Here is a 16089-nt window from a genome sequence, read left to right on the forward strand (position 1 = left end):
GGTAAAACAGCGTTTGGATGCGACACTGCAATAGTACATCAGTTGGAGTTACGAAAACAGTACGCATTTCGCAAGTAACTGCCCTGGGTCGACAACTTACGTGAGCACATGAAACAGGTGATGTCGTGCACCGGGTGGCGCATGCAGCAAAGCCCTTGATGTAGCTGGACCATATCGCTGGGCTCGCCTATCCCTCCTAGTGGCCAGACGATTTGTTGTTCAGAAGCCAACAGCGGGTAAATTGCCTTGAGGATCGGAAAAGGTACGGCTATAGGTAGGGCGTGGATATCTAAGAGACTTGGTGGCAGGGCAGAAGTTGACGACGCTGGTTCCAGTGGAGCTGGATAGTCTGTGGACGCCCACGGTGCCAGCAGTGTGAAAGCCAGGACCTGGGTAAACAACTGATGTGAGCACATCGAAGAGGCGATGTCGTGCTTTATGTGCGCAGAAAAAGTATCATTCGCCCAAAAAACAAATATTTATATCAATAAAAAGCAAAAGGAAACGCTCCTTTTTTAGATCAGTATTACATTCTGTGCTACGTACCAGCCCTAACAAATAACTCTATAACCCTACACGCCACAGGTCTCTAACGTTACATAATGATGGCATTAATCTACTTTATACAATGATGACATTAATCTGCTTCTAACATTAACCTAACCTAACAACCCTAAGTGGCATTACCTAACTAACCGTTATTTAACCACCCGGCTACGCGAGACATTTATTTTCTTTTATCCTAATGAAGTTCTGAAGCTACTCGAACCATTGAAAGTTCCATCTTAGTCAGGAACTCATATCTTAAGCACGAGAGTTCTAAAAGATACTAACAACGTTGTTAGCATCTTTATATGCCACATTTTTCAACAGCCCTTATCAACAAGTGTGCTTCCGCAAGGCTCTAAAACCGATGAGATCGTCCCATTCCAACAAAACAGGTTCATCTTATTCATGTACAAACTGCCGCCTTGTTTCTCTCGCGAGCATATGTTCGAAACATGCGGAAGATGCTATTCATTCTTGCATCATCAGATTTATTGACTCGGCCAATTTTTTCCAGCCTAACCAACCTGGCCTCTTAAAAACTTTCCTGTCATTTCTAATTGCCCCTTTATACTAACGAGTTTAGTTCACTCCTCCAATTAATTATTCCTGCTGCCACGCTTTTCCTTGACATTGAGCATTACTTAAGGCATAGCCTAGCGTGCTGTTCATATATCACGATCATTGCTAATGACGGTAACCACATCCTTGGCCTTCTACGCCGTAAAATTTCTTTCGCCAACCCTTCCACCGTATTAATAGCTTACCTAGATTTCGTCCCTCCTAAATTAGAATTCGCTTTAGTGTGTATGAGACCCTCATCAGTTTAATAACTCTCCAACCTAAGAAAAATTTCAAGATTGGCTTGTCGGCTCGATACATTGTGATTGCTTGTAGTATACTAGAGTATTCTTTAAAATCTCGAGCCTCGAAACTTGGTTCTGACATGAAAAGAGACATATTTGAATTGCGCCAATTCCATCGGTGTTATCACCAATCATCGCCAACATATCGTCTATCTAGCCGAATTGACCACCACAAGGCCATCTGCCTTCTCTTTGCAAGAGCCACAGCTCATTTTAAATATTTTTGTCAAATTATTTCTTGACTGAAATTATCTGCCAGCGGAAGCGGTAAACCTTATCGACCCCAATCATTTCAAGAAAAAGATCGACGTCACGATCACGAAACTATTAAGCCCATCCTATGTAATGCCCTATACTAAGGGCGTTTAAAAGAAAAAGGTAAAATAAAACAAATAAAAACAAACAGCGGAACGCTACAATACATTTCCGTGAAAGAAATTTAAAGCTTGCGGGATGGCCCGACTTTATTGCTTCAAGGAAACAAAAGATGCTGAAAATCTCCTGTAGAAGTAAGCGCTAAAAAATCTAAAAAATCCTAGACGCCGTAATCTACACACAGGCCGGAATTATAGATCAGCGATTGGACCACTCAGAGAGACCTTGGCCGAAGGGTACTAGCTTCTCTGCAATGTAGTCACCTGCAGCTAGGCACACAAACAAAATGTACTGATTGCACATTTGGAGGTAGCGGAAATAGGAGCGCGAGAAACGTCTGGAATTTGGTGGACACGGATAGAACAGCTCATGAAGAAAACGTGTCCATAATTATTATTACCGCAGAGGACGAGGCATTCAGCATACACAGGGCAAAGACCACTGATAGAAATCGGCCAGATCAATTGGAGAAAAATTTGGCAGATAAAGTAGAAAAGAAGAATAAAGGTACTAAGAGCCAGTGCCTACACCTGCCTGTTTTTAATACAGATGGACAGCAGTCTCTATTCAAAGAAGAGCAGGGTCATCAAGTAGCTTTGCAATATATTATTTGTACACTGGAGCTACAAAAGCATGGCATAACGTTGTAAGATACAATCAAACCAAAATGGAGCAACTGAGTTGCCATTCTACACTGGAATGATTTCAGACATTTCAACTTCCAAAGGTTCAGTCAATGTGTAAGCAAAAAATAGATGTAATGAACAAAAAAGCGAGGCCAACTAGCACTTCACAATTCTACAGGTTGCCACTGAAACATCAAGTCGAACACATGTTTTTCCGAACCGCCTAACTTCGAAACGTTTGCACCGTCAGGAGTCGAAATCCTGCAGTAAGAGATGTGAAACCAATTTGAAGGTATAAAACATCATGGCAACAAATTTTGGAAGCCCGATACAGAGACCCAGCGCATCTCGCTCCAAGAGCTGAAGGGAGCACAGTTCATATGCGGGTATGCTTTGGCAGGCTAGTTGGTGCCTAAGCATTCTGGGTTTTTTTGCGCAAAAGACACGACACAAATGAAACGAGGTAGACAGGACAAGCGTTTGTCCTGTCTACCTCGTTTCTTTTGTGTCGTGTCTTTTGCGCAAAAAACCCAGAGTCATATGCGGGCCTTCCGAAGAACCAAACACAGGAAAATTATCGTATAGGGCGGATGCCATTTCATAGACTACTAGAAGCGAGTTTCTTTGCATGCCGCAGAGGGGGCTCATAACGCTGCGCAGCATGCCGACCACCCGAACTCGTCTCGTAGCCATCGTAGCCATATTGCCCATACTGCACATTACCCATATATCATACCGGTACATAACGTGGCATACTAAATGTGATTAATAAGCAAGACAAGTGCTTACCTGATCAGATAATAGGAGATGTAGTAGTGCCGACCTGTTCCGTTTAGACAAAAGTCAATTCCGGATAACCATTCATCCAGGGCATTTAAATATGACTTAAAAGGCAAGTAAAGAGAATATATTGTAATTCATTTGCGGAAGCCTAAAAAGCTAGATCATAAGCGTATACATATGTTTCCACGCCATGATTGCTTGAAAGGGAGCTAAGTAGGACGCTGAAAATAACGGGGGAGAGAAGCATTCGTTGGTGAACACCTCTAGAATGAAGAAATTTGTAACAAGGTACTGCACTTTTGTAACAATAAAATTCTCTGTGTTTCATCAATGCAGAAACCCTTTCCACGAAGTAACTTGTGAAAATGAAAGCCAGTAACTTTTGGAGCAGAGGCCCGTGTTCCCACTGTGACAAGTACTACTGGTATCAAGAGTGATAAACGCAGCGTATTCATTTAGCGGCAAAGACATCCGACCGGCTGTCGAAGGCGGTACGAGCACAGCACCAGTACCACCCCGTCCTAAACAAACCTTGGCAGGGGTGCAACCACCCCTCATAGGCTATGAAATGCATGATGGAACATGATCATGATGATGATGATGATGGATTTTTATGGCGCAAGGGCATCTGTGGCCAAGGAGCGCCATGGCACAAGGTATTTTCCACTACTCAAGGTGGGGTCAAAGACCCATTTCCCAAGCGTTTCACCATAAATAATCCGAGAACCAGACCTGGTGAAAGCGTGTACCCGTTGTATCACCGGGATATCACTACGGATTGAACCCCGAACCTCCTGCATGCGAGGACAATGATCAGACCACTAGGCCACGGCTGCGGTTACGGAAAGTGATCACTATTTACGCCTGAGTCGACAGCTGTCTATGAAGAAACTTTACTCCAGGGGTATAAAAAGCTCAGACTAGTACAGAACGAGATTGCCGTTGGAAAAAAAAGCAGGAAAACTCCTGTTCAAAGAAAGAAAGCTATTTTCACAATACAAGACTCATGAACGCGCTACTGCTGTCAGTCTAATATCCCCATGTTGTGTGACCAGAATTTAAATTTCAGATCAGTATAAAACGCTTCATTAACTTAAAAACCTCTGTGAGTGATTTGAGCGCTTGAGTGCCACGAAGATGCCAGAATCTGCTCATACAGAAGCTTTCCAATGGGCGGGGGTCCACAAACGATTGTGGTGAGCCGGGCCAAGTACAGCTGTGCGGGTACCACAATTCTATCTTCCTCTGACACCCACCCAGAACTGCGTTGATGCAAATATTCGGCACCAGGCGGCAAACTTCCTGTGATTGGTTTTCTGCTTAAGTCGGCGCGTTGCTCTCAAAATGCTCACTAAATTTGTCGTTAAACACTGACAGCGCAAGGAACGCCGCAGCCTCGAAAAATAAAGGCCATCAGAGACGTGGACTCTCATGGAAAAATGCTCAACCAAAGTCGCTTATTTCTTTTGATTTAATGTCGTGTGGCAGGAATATCATCACCGTCAGCCTGACTACGCCCATGGCGGTACAAAGACATTTCCCGTATTTCTCCAACCCTTTCCTGCACCAGCTGTGGCAAACGTATCCCTGCAAACTTCTTGATATCACCCTGCCAGGCAACTTCCTGCAGCACCTGGTATAACTGCATTTGCTTTGAATCCAGTACCTAACCCTTAACCACCATCGGTTATCTTGTCTTTGCATTAAACACCCATCATCATCCTCATCAGCCTGACTACGCCCACTGCAGGGCAAAGGCCTCTCCCATGTCTCTCTAATTAAACCTGTCCTTCGCCAGTTGCGGCCACCGTATTCCCGCAAATTTCTTAATCTCATCCACCCATCTACCCTTCTGCCGCCCCTGCTACGCTTGCCTTCTCTTGGAATCCCCTCCGTTACCCTTAAGGACCAGCGGTTATCATGCGTTGGCGTTACATGTCCTGCCCAAGCTCACTTCTTGATTTTTCGCTAGGATATCATTAACCCGCGTCTGTTCTTTCACCCACTCCGCCCGCTTCCGATCTCTTTAACATTACACCTATCATTTTTCTTTCCATAGCTCGCTGCATTGTACTTAATTTAAGCTAAACCCTCTTTGTTAGCCTCCACGTTTGTGCCCCATAGGTGAGTTCCGGTAAGATACAGCTGTTGTATACTTTTCTCTTGACAGCGGTATCTTACCGGTACTCACCTATGTTTTAGCTGTTGTATATTTTTCTGTTGACCCAGGTGGTCGAAATTTCCGGAGCCCTTCACTACGGAGTCCCTCATAGCCTGAGTTGCTGCGGGACGTTAAACCCCGATAAACGAATCAACCAAAACGTTTCTCTTGAGGGATATTCTGGATTTCGCCCGAGATGTCATTAAACCGTATTCATTCCATCCCCCCCTCTGCCCTTTTTCTGTCTCATGAATTTAAACCTAACATTTTCCCATCCATGGCTCCCTGCGCTGTCCAAAATGTTTCTGCCTTGTAGGTGAGTACTGGTAAGCTGCAGCTGTTATATACATTTCTCTCGAGGGATACTGGTAAACTACCACTCATGGTCTGAACTTTCCTGCCTCATGTGCCCGCCTCAGTCTTATTGCTCTAGTTATTTCACTCTTGTGTCTGGTGGTCAGTGTCGTGGCCTCATGGTCGTGTAGGAGTACAGGAGATATCATTTAGGCTAAATGGCGGTCTTTATTGGCGTAGTTTATCAATTTCGAGAGCATCTGCCGGGGACAAACGATTTGCAGGGGGTCTAGAGGCTAGGAATTCACATTCAGCGGTGGATGTGTCTCATCTGTCTTTTTTTTTGTGAGGAAGAAGCGGTAAGCTTGTTGCTAACGGCCACGCTCAAAACTTTGGCACTTTCAAACTGTTATTATTTATTAGCGGCAGTAAAATGATAAATGAGAAAATACACTTTTTTTCGCTTTTGATTTCACTACGTTAAATCTAGAGAATATAGAAAACGTCATGACTTCTTGTTTACTCTGTTGGCGCGCCGTAGATGTTTTTTTGTACCTTATGGCTCTTGCTTGGGCGCATTCTACTAACCTTGTAATGTTTATTTTCCTATGTTTTAGCGACAAAACACACGAAATTATATTTTGAGTTGTTTTTATATTGCCTGTCTACGCTCACAGGCTTTTGAAGCTGACGATGCGGAAAGGAGCATCAGCAACACTTCGGCTCCCTATACTGCGGAGAGGAATGCGGTCCAAATTTCTTGTTCAACCATTTGAGAGTCTTCTTAAAGCAAAGTGAGTTTTACACCGGTTCAGGGCTTCTGTGTCACCAAGTGTCACTTGCATTTTGTAGATGTTTTCACAGCGATTTAGAAAGGACAGTAAAATTGGCTACGGCGGTGTAGTTAACAGAGCGAGACTGCAAACAGCTAAGACCACTCCAGGCAAACTGACTGGAAGCTGAGAAGTTAATATTTTTTACTTCATTCCTGAATTTGCTGACTCCGAACATTTTGAAGTTTTATTGTGCTCACAGCATCGTTTACTTCTTATTTTGAGTGTATGGAAGACTAGCATGCATGGTATACACGGATGCATGTCTGAAGAGCACAGTCTGAAATCATATGCATGATGCTTGTGAACTAAATCAATTTAAAAAAAGGCTAGAATAGCAGAAATGTGTTGGTGTACTCATGCTTTATTTTGTATTTTGGTTAGTTGTTCTGCCCATTTTCTCAAGCTAAAGCTTCGATATACAGCAGAGTCAGCATAGCCAGGTATGCGAATGATTCATGGCCGTAGTGTGTGTCTGGACCTATATTTTTCAAGAAAACGTAAAATCATATTACACCTATCGCACCACTAATACCACCTGTCTACTCTTCGTAGTTCCTGCGCTATTAAATACGGCAAAGCCCACTGATTGTCAGCGCCTTCTTCGCGTATGGTGCGGTGGTTAGCACGCCTGAGGATCAGATCTTGTCAACTGCCCTGATATTGAGTGCAAAGTCAGCGCAGCTTGAAAACAAAGAAGTTCTATTCATTTCTGTACTTATTATAATTCCTTCAATTAAAATTAAAGCTGCTGTGTCTTTCTTATGTTCATACTTTTGATAATGTGTATAATGTTATTGTTGGCTATGAACCTTGCACTTTGCATTTCTTGTTGATGTTACCGACAACTGTATTATGTAACGACTGCTCTCTCCCCCCTTATGTAATGCCCTAAGCCAAGGGCCCTCGAGGGTGAATAAATGATGCCCACGCACGAGGAAAACGTTGCTATCACTCAGTGGATTTTTTGCTATGGTAGAACATGACCGGCATCCGACAGCGTTGACTGCTCTTTTTTATTTCATCTTTTGATTATACATGCTGTAAACTAGTTATTTTACATACTCTTGCCCTCTTCGGCATGTTTCCTACTCCTATCCTTCTGTTGCCAAAAAGAATGGCATGTTTGCATCTCCAAAACTGGTGCTATAAAAGGAATGAAGACGAAAAAAATTGAAAAGAGGGCGCGAACTTCCAGCAGCTTCACCTCAAAAATTAACCTGATGGATAGCATATGTGGTGAGCAACCATCCCTCAAAATTGTAAGTCATCAAATGGGAACAAACTACCAATAAAGGCTCTCATAGAAGGCCTGTAAACGATTATAAGAAGTTATTTTTCTGCTCTGTGCACTTAGCGGTAGCAGGCTTCTTTTAATGACATCTGCTTGCATGATGGTTTTGCGTTCGTGAGTGCCTAGATTCCTCCCTCATGTGTTTACTCCCACAGATTGTTATTATATGACGACCTGCCATAAATACCACCCTCGGGCAGTCATATAGGTTGTTTTCCCGTCGCGGCTTAGATGTTACTTGTTGCACGGTTCGTTCCTTTCAAAACGCACTTGCAGTGTTCAAATCGTTAACGAATGAAATAAAAAAATTCGAGCTTCCACTTAGTATGGCCTATGCACCCTCATTCGAACGCGAGTTTCAAACTTCTGTTCCTTTAATTTCGTAATTGGTATGCTACTAATCAGCAACAATTATGATTTCGTCTATTTCATGCTGCTGCACGAGTTGCAAGTGGCAAAAACCGGATGACTGCGAAACAGCTTGAAGGGGCACGGAAAGTGGATAATTTATTCCTACGAACATCCAGCTACCTTTCCCGAAATACTTGTCGGAAAATAAAGAACGAGCAGTTTTTGATCATTGGCTAGAAGGCATACATTCGCGCCCCAGACTTCTTTGGCCGATTTTTTTACAGTGGCGCCGAACATTCAGTAGAAAAGCGCCGGGTACTGAGAACATTTTGGCATAAAATGTTGTATGCAAGCTCTATGTAGTATGAGTAAAGAGTGTGCATAATGGATGTCGAGATTTCTTGACACCGGAGATTTAAAGGGACTGCTGAAATTTTAAGAAATTGTATGAATGATGAAATACTTCAGGTGGGCCCATAAAACGCCTTTACACAACTCAGAAAGCAGTTCCTCTGGCCAGGAACAAAAGCATAGGAAACGGCAATGACCGGAAAGTTAATGTCGGCAGCTACACTATTTCTCCAAAAAATACAACTTGCACTCTGCGGTGAAATACGTTTCAGGCTAGATAAGGCTAAATATTATTCGAGCCAGCTTAACCAGTTTAGTAGCGTGGCTTTTTGGGCTTGTTGGTACATAGTTTCAATATACTGTAGCGCAGCAAAACACGAGGACACAAGAGACGAGAGACGAACAACACGAGCGCTAACTTCCAACAAATTTTATTCTCCTGAAGCATCACATTTATACGCCAGAAAACAGTAATCACATGTGCGAACAGTATCAATTCCTTAGAAACCCGAGCTCTTTATCTGAGAGGAGAATGGAAGGTGTGCTTACACACGCGCATCCTGACCTATTTATCTTTTCGGCTTCAATGATTTCGCGCGTTACCCTTTCTCTGCTTTTTCCTATTACCCGACATTTATCAAAGAAAGGCTTACAGGTTTTTGAGTTGCATGCGAGAATGTGGTCAACGAGCGATCCGCCTTGCCCGTTTCTGACGTTGCGAGCGTGTTCCATTACAAATCCAAGGCTGACGAAGCCGTGTCTTCTGTATTTAACTGCCGCAACGAAGTAATGATGTCCAAAGTAAAAGCTAAAGCGAAGAAGCTATGCAACAAGTTAAACCTTACCAAGCTGGCTAAAGAAATAGGCGATGCACGAAAAGATTTTTTAGACGTGTTTTTCAGTGCAAAAACCCATAAACCGGAAATACCATTCAGGGTGATCATTTCTGAAACTGGCACATGGCAAAAAACAGTTTCAATGTACTTACAAAGCAAACTTAACCTTTTACCTCTCGACGACCCTTTTATGGTTAAGAAATCTGATGAAATTTTAGACTTCGTTCGGTCGCGCTCTGATGACAGCATTGTTGCATTTTCTGTGGATGTTAAGGATCTATATTACTCGCTGCCGAACGACAAGGTGCTGTGCTGTGTAGAGGAGTGCATAGATGAGTTCGGGTGTGTCGCTTTCCAGAACGCGGCGGGTGTGTCGGCGAGCAGTTTTTTAGAAATTTTAGCTATTTACTTGCAGTCAACGTTCATTAACTGGGAAGGAAAACCCTACCTTCAGAAAGAAGGGATATGCATCGGGTCGTGCAGAGCGCCGATTCTGAGTAATCTGTTTTTATCCAAACTTGACAAGGCTGTTTCCAGCCACTTAGACAGCTTGGACGTAATCAAGGTCTTTAGATTTGTTGATGATTTTTTTATTCTTGTTAAGTGTGACAACGGCTCACTTAAGCCAAAGGCTCATAGCATTTTAACTATCATGAAAGAACATTTTAAACCGCTTGTTTTAACATTCGAATTGCCCATCAATAACTCCATTAGATTTTTAGATATTAACTTCACCTTTCACGCTCATCACATATGCTGGGCCTACCAGCCGCGTAGCAACAAGCCGATGCTGCCATATCACTCCGCTCATTCAAAACTGGTAAAAAGAGTTATTGTCAATTTATGTTTTCAAAATGCTCTCCAGAAATCTTGTCCGCACATGATGACCGATAGTTTTCAAGAGCAGTCCAAGAGGCTGACTAATGCCGGGTACCCCTCCCATGTTCAAGTATCTGTTGCCGAAAAACTTGTTAAGAAAATGAAACTAGAAAATCACTGTCACCCAAACGCGGTTCCTCGTGAACGAAAAAACCTTGTTGTATTGCCTTATCTTCACAAGATTTCCCACAATTTGAAAAGAATTGGTCAACGAGCGAATGCGACCGTCGTGTTCTCGGCGCCGAAAAAACTTGCAACGTTGTGCAAACTGGGAAAACCCAACACAAACAAAGCGCGCGGATGCACAACTAGGCACCAGAAGCCATACGTCACGTGCGATGAAGGTGTTGTGTATAAGATACCCTTGTCATGCGGGAAACACTATATCGGCCAGACGGGGAGATGTCTGAACGAGCGCCTAATGGAACACACTCGCAACGTCAGAAACGGGCAAGGCGGATCGCTCGTTGACCACATTCTCGCATGCAACTCAAAAACCTGTAAGCCTTTCTTTGATAAATGTCGGGTAATAGGAAAAAGCAGAGAAAGGGTAACGCGCGAAATCATTGAAGCCGAAAAGATAAATAGGTCAGGATGCGCGTGTGTAAGCACACCTTCCATTCTCCTCTCAGATAAAGAGCTCGGGTTTCTAAGGAATTGATACTGTTCGCACATGTGATTACTGTTTTCTGGCGTATAAATGTGATGCTTCAGGAGAATAAAATTTGTTGGAAGTTAGCGCTCGTGTTGTTCGTCTCTCGTCTCTTGTGTCCTCGTGTTTTGCTGCGCTACAGTATATTGAAACTATTGTTAACCAGTTTGACGCCGGAATGAAGAAAATTTGCTGTTTCGATTTTTGTTTCAAAGTCGTCCAGGAACGTTATGTGTTTTTGGCCAACACATGCTCACGGCAAGGAAAAGCTGCTGGAAACTTTGCTGGCTAACCGATCTACAGGCCGCCATTTCCACCAATCACAAGAGAAAACAAAAAAAAAGCTTTTCTCGCAGAAAATCTAAGAACCTTTGCTTCACTAGAGGAGCATTTAGAAAACAATTACTTCACCTCCCTTCCAATATGCTACACCAGGTTCTCAGCTTGCTTCCCAGTGTTCAAAGTGAGCAACTAGAAGGAAGCAGCAATTAATGCCACTGCAAAGCACTTTTCGTGATAGTGCACTTGCCTGGGTTGGTCATTGCCAAGATTACATTGAATTAAATCATAATAAAAAGAAACTTTCTTTTCAACACCTTACAATGAGATGCAGATATTTGGTGCCATCTTTTGTGTCTCTCATAGCCTTAGTCGCTTTAGGACGTTAAACCCCATAAATCAAACCAATCTCTTTTTTTTTTCTCGTGCAGACGGATTGCACCAGGCCACAATGACCGTTTCATACTTGTTTTACTGTGGATGTTATGGGTGGACGCACTGCGAATGGGGTTGGCCGTTGCTGCCTACTACGTCTGCATCTTCGCTAGGATTCCAGCACTCGAGTAAGCAAATAAAAGTAGAAAAAATCGGATCTCTTCATATTAAACTAATATATTTTGCAGATATAAGTGGCCACAAACGAATGTGCTTCAATTCCGGCCGCAGCGGTCGAATTTCGATAGAAGCGAAATTTTAGAGGCAGTGTAGTGTGCGATGTCAGTGCACTTGACAGAATCCCAGTTTGTCGAAATTTCCAGAGCCCTTCACTACGGCGTCCCTCATAGCCTGAGTTACTTTGGGACGTTAAACACCCTCTAAACCATAAACCAACGCCTACTAACTTTGATTTTTGTGTTCGTGGTTACCCACTCTTGATTCATCCGCATTTCAAATTTATTATTATTTTCTTTGTTTCCACGAAGACAAGCTGCATAGATTTAATGCGTGCGGCAAATGACACTTTATGAGGCCGATGACATCAAGTGTGGAGGGAATGTGCCGAAAAAAAAAATGGCGAACACTTAAGCTCCGTCTTTGAGGGTATGACGGGACAGGGACTCCTGTTGTCCACTAAGGCACGGACACTATTTCCTAGTTCACAATCACAATCATTCTGTGAAAGAACACACGACATACATATAAAGCCCCGCTTTTACAAAGCCGTTCGGACGTGCCTGCGTGACGTAGCGGTAGCGTGTCTCACTCACAACCCATAGGCCCGGAGTTCAGGGTTCTAAAATCCACCGCTGGTGTTGGTGGCGCCATCTATGTCAGCGTCTGGTAATCGACTAGTCCTAATTTTTCCGTCAGGCCAACGGCAACGACTACATCGACTTTTTTGCTACACGGCGTCGTTACACTTCCACATAACAAATGTTTCTTTTTTGCATTGGGCTTTTTAGGAGAACCCGTTCGCTGTAAGGGACGCTAACAAGAGTAGGGGACATGTGTTTATGTCACCCGTCAAACACATAGTGGACGCCAAATTTCCATCTTTTCTTTACGTTGACTATCAACCGCACGGATTTACCGGGCAAACTTGCAGTTCTGTAGGGTTCAAAACGTCAGCATAGTCCAATGCATAAACTTATTTTGCGCCAGGAGGCACTCACATACGCGTCCGCAAGCAAACACACACAAGAAGTGGCGTTTTAGCGCGTTTTCTTACCGAGTCTAGCGTGTTATGCGCTAAAAAAACGTTCACCACCTCGCTGCATTGTCTACCACTTAGCTCTAGTATCGAAAGCATGCATGCAACTTGTACCGCCGAAGTATAACAGTCAATTGAAACCTTCCGTTTCTGTTAGCACAAGTGAGCCGGCCAGTGTGCATATTATTATGAGTCGGAGCCGGAGGTACCTTAGCGTTTTCTTTTTTTACGTTTAGTACGCACAGTTCTGAATTTCGGCGACCTGTAAGCTTCAATTATGTGGCGCTTCGTTATAATAAACCTATCACGCTATGATACCGCGTTTGCAGGTCGCACCGAGGTGATCACTTCACTGGAGCCGTCGCAAAGACATTCGCAAACAGTATTTATATTATGGCGACTTTAATGTGGCCCAAAATGCCCTATTTCACTTCATGTGGACGCCACTCAATGCGAAAATTTCCTGACGTCCTGGGCTCGCTAAGTATCCGCTAATGCGCCATTCGTTAAAGAACCCCAGGTGGTCGAAATTTCCGGACCCCTTCACTACGGCGTCTCTCATAGCCCCAGTCGCCTTGGGACGTTAAACACCAATAAACCAAGCTAAAACAAACTCGACCAGACCATCCAATTTGGACACACCTCCAGCTGATGCCGATACTTCGTTCCCTGCCTTTGTTTTTATATACAATATAATGTATGTGTGACCGAAAGGCTTAGCTAAAAATGCCAGGCCAGGTCACCTAAGTAAGCATTTTCTTAGCTAGGCTGGCTTTTCTGTATTAATTTTCTACGGTGCTTAGCAGAACTTATAGTATTTAACATCAAATATAAAGAGAATCACTTTTTTCGCAAGCCTTACAATTAAAAGCCATGATGAATTGCTAATTTTGACATGTTTCTACACTTGCCCTCTAGGTTACAAATAAATAGCAGCAGTGGTGTGGGAATGACCATAGCAGCGCTACTCTTCGCCGCAACAACCACGTGCGAATTGCTCCTCTCCTGCTACCAGATGGAACTGTTGAACATGTTTGGCTGCAGAGCACGTTCCATACTGCAGGGGGCCATCTTCAAAAAGGTATGCTCAGTCCGCAGCTTTTCACACTGTTTGTGCCAAAGATATCATATTCGCACCCTCAGTTTTTGATCGAGAAATGCGCAGAATGTAACAAACCCGATATATAGCCCGAATATATACGAAAAAGTATTTGACTAAGTGCAAACCTCCGGAGTGATGCAGGCATTGTGGAATCAGGGTGTAGTAGAGTCATGTGAAAATACTGGAAAATACCTAAAACGAATGCGCAGCTACCATAGTCCTCCATAAAGTCAGCAATAAAATTCGAATAACGAAGCGTGTAGGGAGACATGATATCGCCAATGCTATTCATCGCCTGTTCACAGGGGGTGTTACGTGACCTGGATCGGGAATATATGCTGATAAGAGTTAACGGAGCATACCTAAGTAATTTGCGATCCGCTGATGACATTGCCTTGCTAATTTACTCAGAAGATGATTGGTTTGGTTTATGGGGTTTAACGTCCCAAAGCGACTAAGGCTATGAGAGACGCCGTTGAGGAAGGCTCCGTAAATTTCGACCACCTGGGGTTCTTTAACGTGCACTGACATCGCACAGTACACGGGCCTCGAATTTCTCCTCCAAAGAAATTCAACCGCCGCGGCCGGGATCGAACCCGCGTCTTTCGGGACAGCAGCCGAGCACCATAGCCACTGAGCCACCGCGGCGGCCCACTCAGAAGATGAATTGCAAAGCCTGGTCAATGAGTTAAACTAGCGAATCAGAACGGTGGGTCTAACTTGCAGAAAACCAGCCTTCAACAGTCGGCCAGGGAGCAGTAGTTCACAACTGGTAGCAGTTAACAACTGGTTCACAACTGCTGGAAATGGTAGCGGAGTACGAGTACTTTGGGCAGGTAGTAACCGCTCATGCGGATCATGAGAGGGAAATAACAAGAAGAATAAGAAAGGAGTGGAGAGCACATGGCTGTTTCTCTCAGATCATGAACGGCAGTTTACTGAAATCCCTCAAGAAAAAAGTATACAACAGCTGTATCTTACCGGCACTCCACTATGTGGCAGAAACTTGGAGGATAACGAAGAAGAGGAAGAGGATAAGGAAATACGGGAAGGTAAACAGGTAGATGAAGCCAGTTTGCTTCCCTTCACTGGTGGAAACAGATGAGATGATATAAAAGTAAGGGAGAAAAGGAAGAGACAAGTAAGACCAGAAGTTGAAAGGGCTTTGGCAAAGTCAGAGGCTGTCGTGCTGGTTGTACACTCTGATGAACCGCAGGAGAACCTAGCAGGCCCTCACCGCAAATGATCGCCGCGGCCACTGTGAGAACTGTACGCTGGGAATTCACAATGAATATGAGATATGATCTCATCGCGGCAACAGATGTTATATGCAGAGTTATCAGCCATGCTGATCACAGAAGCGTAATGGTTTCTGAATGCCACGCCAAGACACAGGCTATACAGCAGAGCTGCCTCACGTCGTGGTAGGCCGGATGGCAGCCGTATCTTCAGGTAAGGATCCAGGGATAATAGACGCGGGATATAAAACTGGCCGAAAGCCCACAAGGCAAATTTGATCTCATGTGCCTATGTTCGAAGCATACCCGCTGCGTCGGCTCTCGAGATGGCGATGGACACAAAACCGACCTCGTTGTGAGCAGTTCGCGCCGCCTCGTCCACGCGGTCGTTGCATTCGATACCGCTGTGTTCTGGCAGCCACTGGTAGACAATATCGTGCCTTTTATTGATGTCGGTGTGGCGTAGCTAACGGATTTCCGTGAGCTGTCATTCATGGAACCCCTAACGAAAAGCAGACAGTAACGCTTGGAGGGCTGCTTTGAATAATTGAAAACAGACCATTTGGAGTATTTCTTCAGCTTAAGAGGGTTCGGCCTATGTTCAGGAAAACGCAGCTAGCTTGGGAAACAAAAATGATAGTTGTAATACCAAGAGACCAGAAGCGGGCAGAGTTGATGAGGAAACAAATGCGATTTAATAACATCCTAGTCAAAATCAAGAACGAGTGGGCTTGAGTAGGGCATGTAATGCGAAGGCATGATAACCGCTGGTCCTTACGGTACAGCAGTGGATTCCAAGAAGGCAAGCGTAGCAGGGGGTGGCAGAAAGTAAGGTTGGCGGATGAGATTAAGAAGTTTGCGGGACTACGGTGGCCCGAGCTGGCAGAGGAGAGGGTTAATAGGACAGACAAGGGAAAACCGTTTTGCTCTTCAGTGGGCGTAGCCAATCTAATGCTGATCATAAGGGAATAG

The 16089-nt window shown here is 44.1% G+C and overlaps 1 protein-coding gene across 1 annotated transcript in view; it reads left to right on the plus strand.

Moving 5' to 3' along the window:
* LOC149337314 (multidrug resistance protein mrp-7-like) overlaps window positions 1-16089 on the plus strand; it is a 170448-nt gene that overhangs the window by 68961 nt on the left and 85398 nt on the right. Inside the window, exons 7-9 of the mRNA XM_089553414.1 lie at window positions 6329-6445; window positions 11558-11689; window positions 13696-13858. Coding sequence (XP_089409540.1) covers window positions 6329-6445; window positions 11558-11689; window positions 13696-13858 — 412 coding nt within the window. The remainder of the gene's footprint in view (window positions 1-6328; window positions 6446-11557; window positions 11690-13695; window positions 13859-16089) is intronic.

The sequence above is a fragment of the Amblyomma mixtum genome, chromosome 7 (genome assembly GCF_055824585.1).
Source record: "Amblyomma mixtum isolate Tamu chromosome 7, ASM5582458v1, whole genome shotgun sequence".
Classification (NCBI taxonomy): Eukaryota; Metazoa; Arthropoda; class Arachnida; order Ixodida; family Ixodidae; genus Amblyomma; species Amblyomma mixtum.